This window comes from Narcine bancroftii, chromosome 8 (genome assembly GCF_036971445.1).
Source record: "Narcine bancroftii isolate sNarBan1 chromosome 8, sNarBan1.hap1, whole genome shotgun sequence".
Lineage (NCBI taxonomy): Eukaryota > Metazoa > Chordata > Chondrichthyes > Torpediniformes > Narcinidae > Narcine > Narcine bancroftii.
This window is the reverse complement of record NC_091476.1, coordinates 100,687,647-100,708,980: the sequence shown is the minus strand read 5'-3', so window position 1 is coordinate 100,708,980 and position 21,334 is coordinate 100,687,647. Positions and strand designations below refer to the sequence as shown.

Genomic DNA, 21,334 nt, shown 5'->3' with positions numbered 1-21,334 from the left:
TTTACTTCCATTGATAGGATAATCATTTACCACCATGAGAGACAAATGACAGTTTCATTTTTAGGGTAACAAGTTAGATATTTGAAGCAGAAGAAAATATATGAGAGAGAGAGAAATTTGTTTTTGTTTTAGCAAAAACTCAGCAATCAAATGGTCTTGTTCTCTGTTGTAAGATGCCACTACACCATTATAACCACAGATTCTACCAACTAAGGATACAAAAACAAAGTCTGATCTCAGTGAGACCAAAAGAAATGTGCCCACAGTCAATACATTCTCCAGCAACCAGATTTGTGATGATGAGATGGCAGGTCATTCAAGATTTTGAGGATGACTTTGAAATGTATTACCAAAATATTAGCAATTAGTAAGACAAATTAATACCTGAATGGGATGACAGCTGTGTTTATCAAGTGAGTGTGTGTGAAGAAGTATAAAATGCTAATCTCATAAAGGAAATGAGGTCCATTGTAAGAGGAATAGAAATATAGGAGTCATGGCTAAATTGGGAGTAATTAATGCAGAAAGTTGGCATGCAGCCAAAAACATTTCATTTTATACCATTGCAATCATTCAACTTGATGCATGTACACCAAAAAGAAATTAGTAAGACCTAATTGGGTCCATTTGTGGCCAGCTTCCAGCCACCATCTGTTCAAATCTGGCATTCTTAAAAACATCTGAACCATTTATACAATAACCTTTGGGCATAATTTTCCTCTGCTCACACCATTCTCACTTCTCATGGATAATAATTGTCAGAGACCAATTGCAACAAGTCTCCAAAGATTTGCATTATGCAGGGATTTTTTTGGAATAATTCTATGAATGATAAGGTGGAGTGCTGGGTTAGGAAATAGCCAGAGCCACAAGATGCAAAAGCAAAGTTCAGCAATGTGAATGAAATTGGTAGAGTGCCCAAGAAAGAGCCTCTGCCTTGGCAACTTGAAGTGGTCATTTCTTGATAGCATGACAGATTATAGATATGTTTTCAGGAGATAAATTGGGGCAGGGTTTTTAGTGTAGGTCACATGCAAGCACTTTAAAACAGATCATATTTAAATGACTGGAGCTATGCTAATGCTAGATATATCGGCCACAGAACCTTTGCAGAATCTTTGGAGAGTGCCCAAGAGACTACACTAATGGATTGTTGTTTACAAAAAGGCAACAGATGAAAGAACTTGTCGGAGCCACATTCTGTCTGGAATGGAAGTTGCTGTTCTAGGAGAGTCATGTGATTTTGCAAGCAGAGAGAGTCAAACAGGCTTTCTCTGTGTGAGAGAGAGAGAATCAGACAGACAGAGACAGAGATCAGTTCTACAGTGTTACAGTCAGCAGCAGCAACTGGGACAGGAACAGGACAAGCTGGAAAGCTTGTGGAAAACTCCATTTTGAAGACGGATTGTGAGTTCTTAGTTCAGCCTGGTCAAAGCCCTTCTGGTTCATGCAAGAGGAGAGGACTGGTTGTCTAATGTTTCACTTTAAATAAGTGAAACAAAAAGGAACTCTGTGGTGACTTGAAAGAAAGAGGTTATCATCCGGAGAACCCTGAGGGGGCAAGTTTTTCGGCAAGACGTTGAAGTGGCTGATTAAAAAGGTATCAGTTGTAGGTGTCCTGGAACAACAAATCTCTCTCTGAAAACCGACAAGCATTTACCTTTCAAGCACCAAAGCCTGGTGAACTTTATAAATGTTAAATTCTGTGCACAGTATAAGAATTGCCTGCAACCCATGAATATGGAGGAATGAGAAGTGAGATTGGATGTGAACCAAAGAACTTTTCCGAACTCACATACACACACATTACATACACGTGCGCTTAGAATTAGAAGGGGGTTAAGTTAGGTTAGTTAAAGTGTGATCCTGTTTTCATGTTTAAAGATAATTAAAGCAACTTTTGTTTAAGTAACCATTTTACTTGGTGAATATCTATTGCTGCTGGGTTTCAGGGATCTCTGGGCTCGTAACAGTAGGACCTGTTAGAGTTAAACAGGAGTTATTCAAGCATAGAGTGGGAAAAGTAGCTCTTCCGCCTCTCTAAAATCTCTTCCCTCTCACCTTAAACCTATGCCCTCTAGTTTTAGAATCATGTATCTTGGGAAATACACAGTGAGCATTCACTCTATCGGTGCCTCCAAAGTTCTCAAAAACTTCGATAAGGATACCCTGCAGTCTTCCACACTCCAGGGAATAAAGATTCAGCCTATCTGACGTCTCCCAATAACTCACACTCCAATCCCAGCAACATCCTGATGAATCTCCTCTGCACTCCTTCCAACTTATTGATATCCTTCCTCTAGCTGGGTGACCAGAACCATCACCTTGTATAGGTACATCAGAAAGTCCCAATTTTTGTACTCAATACTCTGTCCAAGTGAGCAAAACACCTTCTTCACCACCCTGTCTATCTGAATCGTCACTTTCATGGAACTATGCATCTGCATTCATTGGCCTCTCTGTTTGACAAGAATCCTGGGCCCTGTCCTCTACTGTGTCAGTCCACCCTTGTTTGACTTGCAACACTGAATACAATACCTCATACATTCACCTGATTCTGTTCCAACATTCCTTTTGAACTTTAATATCTAAGCAAAGAGTGAAATGGAAGTGTGTTTTCATGGTGGGAATAACATCCAATAGACTGGAAAGTCTGCTAGGTTGGGACTAGCAAATTTCTAACAATGATTAGTTGTTTTTGTAGAATCCTAGAATATAGGTACAAAAGTAGGTCTTTCAGCCTTTTGACCCTGCATCACCATTCAATATGATCATGGCTGATCATCCAACCTTATTTGCCTATTCCTGCTTTCTCTCCATTCTTCAAGATCCCCTCTAGCCACATGGGCTAGATCCATTTCCTTTTTAAATGTATCTAACAAACTGGCCTCAACAATTTTCTATGGTAGGTGGACCACAAAGTTCACAACTCTCTGCGAAGAGGTTTCACCTTATCTAGGATCTAAATACTTCACCCCTTATCTTTACACTGTGAACCCGAAAATAGGTTTTTAAATTAATGGTCATGATTGTAAATGTTCCCTAGGTACAGAAGATACCCAAGTCCTCTTATCCTAAATAAATCTGAAGCCTGTTAGCCTCCTCCTTTTAAATCGATTTCTCCTAAGAAAACAGGAAGATAGTGCAATCACCCAGCTTGTCTAATAAATAATGAGGATTGTCCTCCAAGTTTCTCTAACATCAATCATATAAATAAAATGCTTTCAGAGCTCTCTTGATTTGACAGTGGCAAATATGCAATGGGTAGTTGTACTGAGTAATGGGAGTCATGACCACAGTAGTCATCTCCCTGCTGAGTTAGTTGATCTCACCCTGAGATGATCATTATAAGTGGGCCAGTGAATGGAAGATTTGCCGATCTGCCTGTTCCTTCTCACTAACTGTATCTCTGACTCACACATCAAAGAACATTGGGTGACCACAGATGGACATATATATAATTTCCGGGACAGCTGTTGGTAACTGGTGTATCATACTATACAGATGTAAACAGCTGTTTCAGTATCTACTGAAATCAAGAGGGATAAGGAATGAAACTGGGGTAAAGTTAATAATCATGCCACAATATTCACTGATTACTGGAAGGATTTTGAGAGTCAGTTAATATCTTCGCGCATGAAACAGCAAGGACATTGGCAATATGAACCTTATTTACTCAGTTGATCTGTATCTTCTTTTATTTGGCTTTCCACCCACTTTCTACATTAATAATGGTGTCACATATCTTTGAAGTTTTTTTTCTCTATCCTTTCCATGATTTGTTGTTTTTATGCATAATATTTCTGGAATGCTAACCACCATATCTATAACTTCAAGACAGTCTCCATTAATATTTAAGGGGTCACTAAGTATAGAAATGTGTTTCTAATTGAATAAATGCAGTTGAACAAGAATTATGGTTTAACTTCGTTCAGCATTAAATAGCTCATTTGCATGTTTTTCCCCCCCTCTTCTACTGGAGCATTTCTTTCTCTTCACAGATTGTTTCAACATTTCTTTGCTCTCTACAACCCAAACTTCAGAGAAGGTGAAAAGTATTCTGCAATGTTTTCAGAAAGGATAATGCAATACCCCCACATTTTTATTACAGCCTTCTTATTTTAAAAGGGCAACACCCTTTTACAGTTGTTGGCATTTCCAGTGATCGAGAGGTGATTCTCACCTCTGGTGCTGTCTGTACTGAGTTTTCATGTCCTCCCTGTTACACTGGTGTAGCATAGATAAAAGCTCTCACATGACTGGAGGGAGAACAAACACTTTTATTAGGTTTTAACAATGGGTAGGGTTCACTAGTAGGCTTCAGGGAAACCAGGGTTATATATGGGTAAACAGGAGTGGAGCCAGTCATTAATACAGCACTCTCCCAGTTCACTGCACATGGGTGCCCTGGTTTCATCCCACATCCCAATTTTTTAAATGGAAGGTTCACATTTAATGGCCAAATATTTTGAGCTACAGTAAAAATCCAGCACACTCAGGACTTTCAGATTTTCCAGAGCACTGGATGTTATTCCAGTTAATACACAAACACACTGGCAATTTCCATTTATTTTGATGGTTTTATGGTGAATGTTGTTGTTTAAGGGGAATTCAGAAACTGAGGCCATAGTGAGCCAGATACCAAACCACTAGTGTTTCCAAACAGCTGGAGAGCAAATTAATGGGGCTTTACAGCATTCTTTTGGAAAATAGAAGGAAAAGCTGATTGGTTAGTACATCATATGTATTTTTCTCATATGATGAAATCTTGGCAGGTCCATGACCTATCACCAGACATCTGTATTTGCTCCTATTTCTTAGTAATTCTGCAAACAAAACAAAAACTATCAATTAAATTTAAGATAAACACCTCAAACATGTTGCAGAAACTGTACCATATTTTGGAGTCAAATTATTTCCCAATTTAACTCCTAAATGGTTGGGGACAATTTTTTGGATCATTCACGCACCCCAAAAACAAAACTAGCAGATATTTAAGCTGTCATTCCTCCTTAATATTTAAAAAACTTCATTCAAATCAATCTTTGACCTGTCAGGATCTAGAAAATTATTTAAAGTTTGTGTGCAACCTTCCCCAACATTAATTGGTATAATTTTTTTTTAATATATATATACACACAGTTCAACCCTCAGAGTACTATAGTTCAGCTCAGCCAGTACTAAAGGAGTTTAAGGTAAGAAAGATAATGACCACAAATTGGAATCACAACAGATTCAAAAAAATGAAGACAAAAGTTATCACTCATGGGAAAACTGGTTTAAAGTTCTATACAGAACTACAAGGAATAATTTTTGAAAATTTATTCATTTTAGAGGTTCTTGTCATTTCTGTTAAATACTTAAGATATACAGCATGGTAAAAGGCCATTTTGGCCCACAAGTCTGTGCCACCCAATTATACCCAATTGACCTACAACCCCAGTATGTTTTGAAGGGTGAGAGGAAACCAGAGTACCTAGATGAAATTCACATAGACACATGTATCACATAGATACAACCTTCTTACAGACAGTGCCAGATTCGAAGCCCAGTCACTGGCACTGTAACAGTGTAACACTAACTGCCGTGCTAACCGTGCTGCCCGCTATATTTTGAAGGGTGAGAGGAAACCAGCATTTATTGACCATCCCTAATTGCCCATGAGAAGGTGTTAACAAGACACCTTCTTCAACAGCAGCAGATGATCTGATGAATGTAACCACAAGAGCCAATGAGAAGTGATTTCAGGATTTGAAGCTAGCCACAAAGAAGAAATGGCAGTGAATTTCCAAGTCAGGGTGGTGCATGCCTTGAAGGAGATTCTGCTGGTTGTGGTATTTGTGTATACCTGGTTCTTGACTTTCATGCTGTCAAGTTTGCGGGTGCTATGAGATACCTGGAGAATTACTGCAATTATTTTGCAGTTGGTGAAGCCTGCATGTGCAATGATGGGAGAAGGTGAGGTGGATAGGGAAGTAATCAAAAGAGTTGGCTTGTGCTGGATTGTGTTTAGCTTCTTGAGAGTTGTTGGAGCCCACAACCAGGCAGGTGAAGAGTATTCTATCACATTCTGACTTCTGTTTTGTTGAAGATGGAAAACCTTCAGGTTGTCATGAGATGAGTTATGCATCCTCAGCATATCCAAACTTTGCTCTGCCCTTGGAGTGGCAGAGACTATAGTCCAATTGAGATCTTGATCAATGGTGGTTTCCAGGATGTTGATGGTGAGGACTCAGTGCTGGAAGTAAAGTTGGAGATCACTGTTTGGTACTTTTGGATTAGGAATGTCACTTGCCATTTACTAGCCCATGTCTGAATCTTGTTGAATACAAGCAAGGACTGGTTGATTTGCTGAGGAGTTGCAAATCCAATTGAACGTCATGTAATCATCAATGAGCATTCCCACTTCTGACCATTTGGTAGAAGGAACATCAGATGAAATAGCTGAAGATGATTCAGCTAAGGAATTCATGATGAATTCTCAAAAGTTACAATTGGCCACGAGAAACCATACACCTTTCTCTAATGTACAAAATGTAGACAATAATCCAAAATCCATCAGTTCTCCACAAATGTTTAAATAACATAAATTTGTAAACATGCAATGTCAACTTAAGTTTAATTGATAGCACTCTTGCCCTTTAAATAGAACTTCACTTCAATGATAAAATCCAACTCCATATTCTTGGCATTTGGACTCAAGCAGTATTGGTGCATATCTTCTTTCCTGTGTTAAAAGTACCAGTGGAACCAACAAAATATATGAAAATTATTCTTGATATTCTACCCTTTAACCAATAGCACCAAAAGTAAAATTGAAATACTACAGATGTGGGAAGTCTGAAACAAGTCCGGGAGAGGCTTTCCATAAAAGTAATTTATCTATTTCTATCTCCAAATAGGCTATTTCATCGTGTTCTGTCTTTGTCACTTACAATCAATTTGTATGATAATTATCGCCTGTGAGAGTTTATTTTCACAAATTGACTTCCATAATTGAACCCTTGATTATACATTTCTGAAATAATTCATTGGCACTTGAGACAACCGTAAAGGAATATCAAAGGCACCATATAAATTAATGTAATCTTTTTTCTCTTTCTCTAACTTTTACCTATCCAGGTATCAATGCCAGGCATCAACATAGCTCTCAACCAATTTGCAAGTTTTATGGGTAACTGCAGAATCTGTGACTCTACAAATGGCAAGATTCTCTGAGTGGAGATCATTTGACTTCGGAGAAACTCCATGAAAAGGTTGGTATTGATTCAACTGATATACAAATCTTTACTGTCTTTAATTTCCTTTGACTTTGATCAAATTGAGAGTAACATGTCATTTCACAGAGTGACCCAAAGTGATTCTCCAACCAATACATTTCTTTATATCCTTGGCTTTCATCATTATGTAGTAAAATAAGTTTGCTTTCAACAGGCTCACATGAACAAAAAAAAAATAATGGAGCTTTACAGCATTAAAACAACCTCTTCCTATGTATCTATATATGGTTTTCTGAATTGTGATTCCCAGATTAATACTTTCCCATCAGCTCAGGCTTAACCAGTGATTCATGAAATTTTAGCATAGTCTCTCTGCTTTTATATCTTATTCAAATTTTGAAAAATGTAAGTAATCCATATTCTAGTTGAACCATTAATGCAGCAGTGATGGAACAATTATGTTAAAAATGGTTTCAACATTCCAGAAGAAGATTCGCTGTGCAACTTCTATATGACTTTAGAAAACCACATCAAAGAACTGGTGACGTCTTTATCCATCTCTCTGGCCTCAGATCAGTGGGAATTTCAAGTGCTGAGTTTTCCCTTTGTCATCTGATTTCTAGTGGATGTAATATAGAAATAAAAAGTTGCTTTGGGTTTTTGATGGTATTGAAACAAATATTTGAACTTCATCTATCTGTTTAAAATTTTAAAATCAGAATGTAGTTTCAATGCATCAGAATCCCCCAATGCTGTCTACATTTCACATATCCTGTTTCATTATTTTTATCTCCAAGTATACTGTGTACCAAATGGAAATAGCTGCAATATTGGTTTGTGGTAAAATAATTCAAGGGTACTTTTGGTTTATTGCCACTGATTTAGCCAAAGTGGCTAGCTGAGGTACATTAATGCTTTAAAATATTCTTTTGGTAAAGCATTTTTAACTTGTTGATCATTGCAACCCAAGTCCCATCTCTAAACTTGCCTCATAAAAGGTAATAAATCTGATAAATTAATAAATTGAAAGAATAAAGAATACATAAACCAAAAAGCATTTAATTTTGGGATGAGGCCACCATTGACAATGCTAACATTTATTGCCCAACCTCAGTTGCCCTGAGTGACTTGTTTGACTATTTCACAGGAAAGCTCACCAGCAAACTCATTGGTGTGATACTCAAGTCTCAAGTCCACGAGATCAAGCAAGTACAATTCATTTACTTTCCAAAAAGAGCTTGCTTAATGCAGTATCACAACCACTAAATGACTGTACCCAAAGTTTTGAACCAAATCTTTGCCACAATAGTGGGAAATAATTCACTTGAGTTAGAAAATGCAATGGATGAAGTGCAAAATCATTGGATTGATCACAAATGCTTTAAAAACAATGAGCACTACAAACAGAAATAGTTTTTCTTACTTCACTCAGTGTATAAAAAGTCAGATGTACAGATTTATTTATGCAAGGAAAAATTAAACATGATCCACTAAACAGCTGCCTGCCAGATAGTAACTCAGCAAGTCAAAGTATCAATTGAAAAGATGTACTGATTATTGTTTTTTTTAACCTTTACAACTATATTTTCGTATCATAACATTTTTTAGTTATAAATTGAAGTGAATGGGCAAGTCAGGACACAAGCACCAATAAACAACCTTCTGAGTATTTAAACTGAATTTTAATTGACTTTGTACTTACAAATGAAAAATTCACTGAGATAATTAAATATTAGTTGCGAGGAAGATGTAATTAAATTTTTGTCTCTTCTCTGTTTTGGTCTCATTCTGCTCAAAATTCTCAATGATGGCTTAATTTGTGTCAGGTATCAAAATGAAATACAAGGTTATGGAGGTTAAATTTATTCCTTGGTCATATGTCAGCTTATAAACATTGTATTCCACAAATTTCCCATTGCAATTCATTTAATATTTCTTTAACAATGAGCCATGGAATGGTTGATAGGTCTGATGCCTGACAAGATACAAAGCATGCGACATGATAAAGAAATCCTGCTTGGTTAGTGTAGCAGTTAGCACAATGCTATTACAACACCAGCGAACTCGTTTCAAATCAAGCATTGTCTGAGGGAGTTTGTATGTTCTAACTGTGTCTGCATAGGTTTCCACCAGGCGCTCCAGTTTTCTCTCACATTCCAAAGACATACAGGGTTAGTAGGTTAATAGGCCACATGGATGTATTTGGTCAGTGTAGGCTCATGGGCTGGAAAGACCTGTTATCATGTTGTATCACCAAATTTAAAACAAATTAAAAAATGAAGATGGCTGTGCCTGACCTATTGGTGTACACATGACAAGGCACAAGTCACACAAATGGAAATTAAGTGCCAGTGATATGATTTAAATGAACTTTCATAGGCAGTCTTTAAAGCAGGTGACACTATGTGAAGCTGACTCTATGCTTACCCAAGTAACAACACAAAGTTGGAGAAACTCAAGAGATCAAGCAGTGTCCTTTATATAGCAAAGGTAAAAATCATAACCGATGTTTTAGGGCTTGATCCCTTCATCAGGTATGGAAAAATGTCAGCAGGTGTCCGAACAAAAGAGTAGCAGGGGGAGGGGTGGTCGCATTGGCAGGAGGTGATAGGTGGAGAAGGGAGGGAGAAGACAGCAGTGATCACAGAGAGGAGAGAACTTTCTCCCCTTGATCACTGCTGTCCCCACTCTCCCTTCTCCACCTATCACCTTGTGGCTTTGCAACCACCCCTCATAAACATAAACCATTGGTTGGGCCTCAACTGATGGAGGAGGACATCTCTATAAATCACAGTTCAGAAAAAGCAAGAAGGGTACACAGGAAGTTTATCAAAATGTTTCCACAGAAGAGGGATATCTGACATTGCTTGGAGCAAAGTTCCAGATGAAGAGTTGGTACTTGAGAGTTTCAAGGTAAAGGGAGTTCTTTAATAGTTTTTAAAATTCTGCTTTGTGTAATTTTATTTACATCTTTTTCAGTACCTCTCAATGTCTCTTATACCCAAAGCAGAAAAAGAATGAAAAAAAAACAATGACATTTCTTTGGCTTGGCTTCGCGGACGAAGATTTATGGAGGGGGTAAAAAGTCCACGTCAGCTGCAGGCTCGTTGTGGCTGACCAGTCCGATGCGGGACAGGCAGACACGATTGCAGCGGTTGCAAGGGAAAATTGGTTGGTTGGGGTTGGGTGTTGGGTTTTTCCTCCTTTGCCTTTTGTCAGTGAGGTGGGCTCTGCGGTCTTCTTCAAAGGAGGCTGCTGCCCGCCAAACTGTGAGGCGCCAAGATGCACGGTTTGAGGCGTTATCAGCCCATTGGCGGTGGTCAATGTGGCAGGCACCAAGAGATTTCTTTAGGCAGTCCTTGTACCTTTTCTTTGGTGCACCTCTGTCACGGTGGCCAGTGGAGAGCTCGCCATATAATACGATCTTGGGAAGGCGATGGTCCTCCATTCTGGAGACGTGCCCCATCCAGCGCAGCTGGATCTTCAGCAGCGTGGACTCGATGCTGTCGACCTCTGCCATCTCGAGTACCTCGACGTTAGGGGTGTGAGCGCTCCAATGGATGTTGAGGATGGAGCGGAGACAACGCTGGTGGAAGCGTTCTAGGAGCCGTAGGTGGTGCCGGTAGAGGACCCATGATTCGGAGCCGAACAGGAGTGTGCGTATGACAACGGCTCTGTATACGCTTATCTTTGTGAGGTTTTTCAGTTGGTTGTTTTTCCAGACTCTTTTGTGTAGTCTTCCAAAGGCGCTATTTGCCTTGGCGAGTCTGTTGTCTATCTCATTGTCGATCCTTGCATCTGATGAAATGGTGCAGCCGAGATAGGTAAACTGGTTGACCGTTTTGAGTTTTGTGTGCCCGATGGAGATGTGGGGGGGCTGGTAGTCATGGTGGGGAGCTGGCTGATGGAGGACCTCAGTTTTCTTCAGGCTGACTTCCAGGCCAAACATTTTGGCAGTTTCCGCAAAGCAGGACGTCAAGCGCTGAAGAGCTGGCTCTGAATGGGCAACTAAAGCGGCATCATCTGCAAAGAGTAGTTCACGGACAAGTTTCTCTTGTGTCTTGGTGTGAGCTTGCAGGCGCCTCAGATTGAAGAGACTGCCATCCGTGCGGTACCAGATGTAAACAGCGTCTTCATTGTTGGGGTCTTTCATGGCTTGGTTCAGCATCATGCTGAAGAAGATTGAAAAGAGGGTTGGTGCGAGAACACAGCCTTGCTTCACGCCATTGTTAATGGAGAAGGGTTCAGAGAGCTCATTGCTGTATCTGACCCGACCTTGCTGGTTTTCGTGCAGTTGGATAATCATGTTGAGGAACTTTGGGGGACATCCGATGCGCTCTAGTATTTGCCAAAGCCCTTTCCTGCTCACGGTGTCGAAGGCTTTGGTGAGGTCAACAAAGGTGACATACTAGTGAGGTAATTAACTAAAAGATGCAGTTCTACAATAATTGATAAAAGATCTAGAAGGAAGAAGGGGTGGTTAGAGGTGGAACACTTCCTTGAAAAACTAAAAGGTAAAAACTATAGATTTTGGAAAATAACATAAAAAGATAAGTTGTTGTTTTCAATTACTCAGCAGGTTAGGCAGCAAAAATGGGAAGTGTGAAGAGAAGTATGAGAATGTCTATGATCGAGTAGAGACTAAGTGTCACAAATGATGGTTCTGGTAAAGAGTGGGTGAAGTTTGAAGTTTATGGTCACATACACAAGTACAATGTACAGATGCAACCAATGTCTTACTTGGTGGAGTAGATTCACAGGTGATCTATGTGAATAAGATGTATATAGAAGATTAATAAAAACAGAGAAAGGTTTAACAAGAGAAAGAAAAACAACATTTTTCTCCCTGCAGAGGAGATTTACAAGGATGTTGTCAGGATATGAAGAACTGAGTTATAGGAAAAGTTTAAATAGGCTTGGACTTAATTCTCTGGAGTGTAGAAGAATAACAGGATATTTGATAGAGGTATTCAAAATTATGATGGGTATTACTGCAATAAATCCAAGCAGGCTTTTTCCACTGAGGTCAGGTTAAATAAAAAATAGAGGACAAGGGTTAAGGGTGAAAGGGGAAAGTTTATTAGGGGAAACTTCTTCAAGCAGAGAGTGGTGGGAGTGTGGAACAAGCTGTCAGCTGAATTGGTCAATGAAGACTCAACTTTCACATTTAAGAAAAATTTGGACAGAAACATGTATGGGAGGGGTATGAAGGGAAATGTTCTGGGTGCAGGTCAATGGGACTAGGCAGAATAATAGTTTGGCATACACTAGAAGGGCTGAATGGCCTGTTTCTGCGCTGTACAGTTCAATGGTTCTCTGATTCTAAAGTCAACAGAAGCTGATGACACTTCTTGAAGGGTTTGTTCAGATTATTGAAGTCAAGGCTCTCGTAGAGTTATGAATAAAAATTAGTATGAGCTCTTTCAAACATCCCACTGGAATTATAGCTTCTGTCCATAAACTTCTATGGACTATCTAAATGCAAAATTCTAATTACACTGCTATGACTTGTGTATTCAATTCTTCAACCAACCAAGCATTTCTGCTCCCCCCCTCCACCCCCCAGAGCTGCAACTTTGACATGTCCTTGACTGAGCTATATATGTGAGCTAAGATGTGGATGAATTTTTTGGGGGTAATCAACTTCTTGGTTAAATATTTTGAAAGAGGCAAATCATAATTTCAAGCTGTGCACTTAATACTCTTCAAAATACCAATGAAACATCAGGTTGGCTCCAGGCCAAGAAGTCAGACATGCTAATTATCGCTTAGCTGAATTCTTGCACACATTCAACCTACTGGGAAAGCAAACACAAAGCAGCCCATATTATTCATTTAAACCCTAACTTGCCTCCATCAATGTAATATGGCCAGCATTGCTGGCAGAGCATTTCAGTTGTTTTATGATTTAAATTTTTAAGATTCCAGGTTTACACCGTAATTGATTGCACCAAACAAATGTTCCCTAACAACTATCCAAAGGTAAATGATCTTCATCTTCAGAATGCGCAAGCATTCTTTGAATCTAAATCTCCTTCCCTCATTTGTTTGGAGAGGGAAAGAGGGAGAGTTAAATTACTGCAATAGAGGAACCCATTATGATCTACCCTACTCAAAGGTCTTGTAATGCAATACTTTAAGTCCCAGATAAGGTTCATTCTATACTCCTCCAGGAATCTACCCAAATAATAATAACAATGGCCTATCCTTCTTGATCATCTCCTCACCCTTCCTCCACACCCCCACAAGGATTTATAAGCCTTTCCTGATGTTACATTTGGTTCTTTTGCCAATCCCTATCATACAATATCCTTCAGATTTTGAAGGGGAATAATTTATTTCTACCAAATATGCATATAATTTGAAATATCTCTAACAGATAACCAAATTATCTGGGGGAGCAGGAATTCTTGGTTGGTTGAAGAATTGAATACACAAGTCACAGCAGTGCAGTATATTTAAAGATGTAATTAGCATTTTGCATTTAGATAGTCCATAGAAGTTTATGGACAGAAGCTGTAATTCCAGTGGGATGTTTGAAAGAGCTCACACTCATTTTTATTCATAACTCTACGAGAGCCTTGACTTCAATAATCTGAACAAACCCTTTAAGAAGTGTAATCAGATTCTGTTGACTTTAGAATCAGAGAACCATTGAACTGTACAGCGCAGAAACAGGCCATTCAGCCCTTCTAGTGTATGCCAAACTATTATTCTGCCTAGTCCCATTGACCTGCACCCAGAACATCTCCCTTCATACCCCTCCCATACATGTATCTGACAGTAAACCAAATTAGGCTAATGATGCAGAACTTTCATTCAGGAGTGTCTCAAGAAATAAAAGCAGAAATGCTGGAAACAATTAGTGGAGGCTGTGTTATCAGACACTGCCTGACCTGTTGAGGGTTTCCAGTAATTTCTAGCTTATTTCATATTTACACCATTTTCATTTAGAATCAAATTAAGATCATTTCATATGTATTTGTTTCCAAATTGATATTTTCTGACTACTTTATTTCTCTGTTGAAAATTGTTTTGAAGAATTTATGAATTAATGAAATTTAATTCCTGGGATGGCGGGACTGTCATATGTTGAAAGATTGGAGTGACTGGAATTTAGAAGGACGAGAGGGGATCTGATTGAAACTGTGACAGTATATAGATAGGTCTTTGGGAGATAAATTGGGGCAGGTTTTTTTTAAAGAGTAGGTCACATACAAACACTAAGACAGATCTTATTTAAAATACTGGAGCTCTGCTCATGCTAGACATGTCAACCCCAGAGCCTTTACAAAAGCTTTGGAGAGTGCCCAAGAAACTTCACTAATGGATTGTTGTTTACAAAAAGGCAACAGATGAAATAACTTGTTGGAGCCGCAGATGGTCTGGAAGGGAACTTGCTGTTCTAGGAGGGTCATGTGGTTTTGCAAGTAGAGAGAGTCAAACAGACTTTCTGTGTCAAAGAGAGAGAGACAGACAGAGATAAGTTCTTCAATGATACAGTCAGCAGCAGCAACTGGGACTGGAACAGGACAAGCTGGAAAGCTTGTGGAAAACCCCATTTGGAAGACAGATTGTGAGTTCTTAGTTCAGTCTGGTCAAAGCCCTTCTGGTTCATGCAAGAGGAGAGGACTGGTTGTCTAATGTTTCACTTGAAATAAGAAAAACAAGAAGGAACTCTATGGTGACCTGAAAGAAAGAGGTTATCATCTGGAGAACCCTGAGCAAGACACTGAAGTGGCTGATTAAAAAGGAATCCGTTGTCAGTATCCTGGAACAACAAATCTTTCTCTGATAACCGACAAGAACTTTCCTGAGTGGTAAACATTTACCTTTCAAGCATCAATGCCTGGTGAACTTTATAAATATTAAATTCTGTGCACAAAATTAAAATTACCTGCAACTAGTAAACTTGGATGAATGAGAAGTGAGATTGGACTGTGAATCAAGAACTTTTCTGAACTCACACACTCATTACATACATGTGCACTTAGAATTAGAAGGGGGTTAAGTTATGTTAGTTAAGTCAATAGTGATTAGTTAAAGTGTGATTCTGTTTTCACGTTTAAAGATAAATAAAAGCAACTTTTGTCTTGGTGAATAACTATTGCTGCTGGGTTTTGGGGTCCTCTGGGTTCGTAACGAAACATAAGATTATTAAGGGATTTGGCACTCTAGAGACAGGAAACATATTCCTGATGTTGGGGTAGCCCAGAACCAGAGGCCCTAGTTTAAGAATAAAGGTAGTCCATTTAGAATGGAGATGAGAAAAAACATTTTCATCCAAAGAGTTGTGGATGTGTGGAATGCTCCGCCTCAGAAGGCAGAGGATGCCAATTCTCTAGTTGCTTTCAAAAATGAGTTTGATAGAGCTCTTAAAGATAGTGAAGTCAAGGAATATGGGGAGAAGGCAGGAATGGGGTACTGATTGTGGATGATCAGCCATGGTCACAGTGAATGGCGGTGCTGGCTTGAAGGGCTGAGTGGCCTACTCTGCACCTATTGTCTATTAATGGAGTATTATTCTCTTAAATTTTATTGAAGTAAATTTATACTGGAACCTGTATCAGCCTTGGAAATACTTAGAAAATTTGTATATTTCTAATCAAGCAGTTCATGTCTGCTTTCAGAAAAACCTGGGCACCAGCTGGGCTTGATCTGGGAATTGGAAAGGACATTCACCCACGTGATGGTGTGACATAATGATCGACTCCAACTAGAGAAAATTTACATATATCATTTGCAGAATTCACTGCAGCAGCTCACAGATTCTTCATGAACATTTCCCCAAACGAAGACTATCACAACCTTATTTTTTTCAAGGGTGGATATATTAGCAAATTCATCCCAATAATACACACCAGTTTAAAATGGGAAATCAACTGTTCTTTCATTGTCACTTGTCAACATCCATGAACAGTTTACACTTGAAAACTGTCAGAATATTCTGCACACATGGACCAAAACAATTCAAAGAGAAAGTTTTCCAGAACATGTTAAAGGCAAAGGCTAATAAGTGGATTGCAAATGTTGCTGTAAGAAGTGTTACAAGACTGCAAAGAATTGAACTTCAAGCAGGAAAGCCAAAGTCACAGGTGGATAAAATAGAGCAGACACAAATCCCGCTTAAGCACATTCTCCATTTCTCACAGTATACGATTGTAATCATATGTGTCAATCTGATGGACTCGGTCTGGATCGATGAGGAAATTGATTGCCTAATTATTTAAAAATATGGGAAAGTTTACAAAGCAAGTATCTATCCTACACAGAAAACAACAATTTATCCATTAGACATCGGTTTGAGAAATGCTATTTATATATAAGAATTTAACAATCGTTACTCAGTTAGAAACATGGGAATATACTCTAATTTATTTGTACTTGTACATTTTAATAAATTGAAAATAAAAATGGGAATCTATCTCATTAAAACTCTGCCATATTTCTTTGTAAGTAATCATTTATTCAAAAGAAAATCAATGTAACATTCATTTTATTGGGTCAAAATGGAGCTAAAGCCACTTAATAAAATTGCAAACTTGTATCATTGATTGTCCTTGTGCATTCTTTGTTAATGTGAATAATTTACTGATTTCAAACTCTCTATGGTCCTCAATAGTTCTCCAGCTTGTTACTAGCCCTTTGTTTCAGAACTTATTTTCTGATTCTGGCCTAATATGCATTGGATGTATGCGAATATCTTCAACTGTTACATTGCTGCATGCTAGAATCATCTCTCTGAAGACCTATTTGGTCATGTTCAAAACCTTTTTCCTTGACCTATTTTTTTTTTTTACCTCGTATTGCTTTCTGAAATTCCGTCTTTTTCCACATCCTGGCTGAAGAAACTTTGGGACAATGTTCCTGAAATTGCGGTTAAAGTCCAGTTTGGTTTTGATGTTAAGCTAACAAAAGGGCACGGTTTGCATTGATTTTGTGGATCCGAAGTTAGTGGATCCAATTATTGAATGCAACATTCCAAAAACACACAATGAGATAATAATTGTAAATATTTTTAAAACACTTTGGAATTGAAAGAAACAAATGCACGGAGTTGAACTTTGCTTGATACATTAACGGTAAACCACAGCAAAACCAATTTGAGATTTTTTTTTCTAATGATGATATAAACAGAAATAATATTATCCATTAAAAGCAGATTTATGCCTTCTGAGCATTCTGGTTTTAATGCTGTTTTATTTCAAGTACCCCGAATGACAAAAAAAAATAGAACTAAAAGTCTCTGTTCCCTGCGTGGCTCATTTGCTCTGTAGTCTCTCAGTCCCAGAGGAAGGCGTGAGGACAGCACGCGGGGTCAGAGTCGCTCACTGGGGCTGCAATGCGCCGCTCAAGTGGCTCACACCCAGCAGCGACAGGCTTACGCTCCAGGTCAATAGCTCAGGCTCTCTCCAGATGCGTCACGACTGCGGGGTTACTGGGGCCACGCTATCAATAAACGACCCTGAACAGAAACTCAAAACAATATTAAATCTTCTTTTTCAACATTCTTCCTTTTTGATCAACTCCACCCACCCCTTCATTAACCCAGTCTGCTATTTTTTTTAAAAGAAGCATTTGGTCTGGAAACTGTTAATGTAAAGACCCACATCTGTTTCCAATATGGGTCGAGTTACATCTTTTGGAAACAATGCTGGTTTTTACTTCGGAAATTGCATTAAAAAAGTTTTTAACCTGAAAAAGAAATAAAAGGGCAACAACATACACAGCAGCATCACCTAATTTAATTAGATGTGGCAACATTGTCGATGTTGCAACAGAACGTTTTGCTAATGTTAAAACGCTTAAACTATAAAAGGATAAACTTATAATCGAAAACAAAACGCAAAGGACTAAAACTGCTGAGGATTTTCCTTTTACCACTCGTGAGTGGCTCTGTTCCTTTCCCCAATTTACTGACCGTCCCAAAGTCTTCATCGCAGCCTCACCCACACACTGACGGAACCCAGACAGAAAACGATCCAAAAACCATGTTATGAATTTTGACCAATGTAACTTCTCATTTAAATTTGAAAGACGGAACGAAAATCAAATGACAATCCGAGCCACTTACCGACCATCAGCGCTAGTGTAAGAGAGGACAAAGTCATGCTGGCTTCACAAATTCGACATTTAATCCAAAACTTGACGAGGAAACTTCGTACTGCTTTTCTCCGCCTCCTTGATTTTTGGGACTGGAATGCTGGGACAGACCTGAGCACATTAAAACATCGGGAGAGGCAATGGCACTGCGGAAAATTTAGATCTTCAAAAGGCACCTCATTCAAATATATCCCTTTGTCAACCCATCCCCTTTATTCCAGATGCCCAGATGAGGACTGTGCTCAAACCGTCTTTTCTGAGACTTCATATGACAGGTCCGTTGAGTTGAAGGCTGATTGATTGGCTTGAACGGGTGAATGGAGAGAACAGTGACTGCCCCAACTGACATTACGCACGTTTTCCTGTCTGAAAAATGCACAGAGCAAGTCCAACCAAAAGTCTGCATAAAGTGCAGAATGTTGTTGCTGACCAAGCTAACAATTCTTCGAGTGACTTATTGCTCACTTGTGAGTGGCTCTGTTCCTTCATGCAAGTTTTGTTTCAACAATCAAAAGACACATACTGTGATTTAAACAAAAGGAATCCTACCCTCTTTAGTGTTTGAATCTAAACTAGATCCCATCAGTTTTCTCAACTAATAGTTAATAAAACCAATGCCTTTCCTACCTGATTCAATGCTGGGAAGTAACAGAATATTTCCCAACAGATCTTTCACAGCAAAGCAAAACTTGCTCTAACTGGCTCCTGGTTAATTAAAAAAAAATTAAAAAAAAACAAACAGTAGACACACAGACATTGATTTTGAACTTCTCAATTTCTATTTTATTTTGTGATGTTAATACCTGATTTCTCCATTGAGTTGTTTATTTTTCCCCCAAAATTTACAATGTTGAAGAATGAAAGCATTTCTAAATATATCTTTTCTTCCTGAAAATGCTTTGACAATATGTGTTTGCACAACCAAGAGTAAGATGACTGGAAGAACTCTTTTGAAGAACTAGTACATGTAGTAGGACCAATGGCCTTTTTGTGCTGTGGTATTCTACCGTTTATCAACAATCGTTCATGGTTGTGTTGCTATCAGGACAAACACAGCTCCAATCTCACAGATACAAACTGGATTCAGAGATTAACCATCTGTTAAGTTTTGATATTGACAGTAGATCCAAAATTTTGGAGAGATTTGGGAGATAGAATGAAAGGAGTTATGGTGTAAACTTGGACATAGATAAAGTTTTAAAACATTCCTGTGGCATCACACTTAAATTCAAGTTGATGTTCCATAACCAGTCATTGACAGTGGCAAGCTCTTTAAAGTTGCCAGTGTGTCCTAAGGATAAGGTTTCAGGGTAAACTGCCTGAATTTCCTGGCTTAATCTTCTTCACAAGTCATTTCTCAGGTACAGAGTCCAAATGACAGCAACCACAGACAGTGAGTGGCTTTGAGCATTGGACTGAGTTGAACCCTAACTGGACAGGCTGGTCATTTTGTGACTGTGAATGCAGGCAACAAGTCAGAGTCCATTTTGGAAATGTTATTAAATTTTTATCTGCGTGCAATGCCAAGCAAAAATAAAACTTTTGGCATTAAAACTTATTTTTATGTTATGAATTTTGACCAAATATATTTTCAAGTTTGGACATTATTTTCAAATAAGGGCTAAAATCGGATGGAAACACAAAATTAGTTCATTAATAAAGGACTGATCCTGGAAAAAAAATAATGATCTTGCACTTTCACTTATTTTAATGGTTTAATGCAGGATTGGGAATCAGGAAAACATCATCTTAATTGATTAATGGAGAATAGATCATATTCATGCCTTTGCAATTCCCACTACATGTTACAACTGTGCAAAACATTGATGAGTTCATACTGGAGAATATTGTGCACAATATTGCTCATTCATCTATAAGAAAGATATCATTAAGATCGAAAAGGTGCAGAAAGATTAGAGGTTAGATAGGCTGGTCATTTCATCCTGGAGGATTGGTAGCTGAGGGGAACATTAAAGCAGTTTATAAAATCATGATGGGGAGATTGATAAGGTAGATATTTATTGCTTTTTTTCCCAGGATAGGGGAATCTAAAACTAGAAGGCATAGGTTTAAGGTGAGAGGGAAAATATTTAAAAGTAACCCGAGGGTCACCTTTCTTAAATAGATATTGGTGTGTGACAGGGTATATAGATATATTTTTGGGAGATAATTTGGAAAAGGTTTTTTAGAGTAGGTCACATACAAACACTTTAAAGCAGAACTTATTTAAAATACTGGAGCTCTCCCCCCATGCTAAACATATCGGGGCCTCAGAGCTTTTGCAAAAGCTTTGGAGAGTGCTCAAGTGACTTCACTAATGGATTGTTGTTTACAAAAGGCAACAAATGAAAGATCATGCTGGAGCTGAAGATTGTCTGGAAGAAAACTTGTTGTTCTAAGAGGATCATGTGGTTTTGCAAGCAGAGAGAGTCAAACAGGCTTTCTCTCAGAGAGAGAGAGAGAGAGAGAGATCTTGTACAGTGTTAGAGCCAGCAACAGCAGCTGGGACTGGATCAGGACAAGCTGGCAAGCTTATGGAAAGCCCATTTTGTAAGATGGCCTAGTCAAATCCCTTGTGGTTCATGCAAGAGGAGAGAACTGGCTGTCTAATGTTTCACTTGGAATAAGTGAAACAAAAAGGAACACTGTGGTGACCTGAAAGAAAGAGGCTATCATCTGGAGAACCCTGAAGGGGCATGTCTCATCAACAAGCCACTGAAGTGGCTAATTAAAAGGGAATCAGTTGTGGGTGTTCTGGAATAACCAATTTCTCTCTGAAAACTGATAAGAACCTTTTTGAGCAGCAACCATTTACCTTTCAAGCACCAAGCCCTTGTGAACTTTATAAATGTTAAATTCTGTGCACAGTATAAGAATTGCCTGCAACCAGTGAAATTGGAGGAATGAGAAGTGAGATTGGACTGTGAACCAAAGAACTTTTCTGAACTTATACACACATTACATACATGTGCACTTAAAATTAGAAGGGGGTTTAGTTAGGTTAAGTAAGT

General features: G+C 38.6%; 1 protein-coding gene across 1 annotated transcript in view; it reads right to left on the bottom strand.

The window, feature by feature from the left end:
• Positions 1–18,712, bottom strand: part of LOC138741068 (CXADR-like membrane protein) — a 106,054-nt gene extending 87,342 nt beyond the window's left edge. The window contains exon 1 of the mRNA XM_069894580.1: positions 18,295–18,712. Within this exon, the coding sequence (XP_069750681.1) occupies positions 18,295–18,331 (37 nt within the window). The 5' untranslated portion in view covers positions 18,332–18,712. The remainder of the gene's footprint in view (positions 1–18,294) is intronic.
• Positions 18,713–21,334: the final 2,622 nt, after the last annotated feature.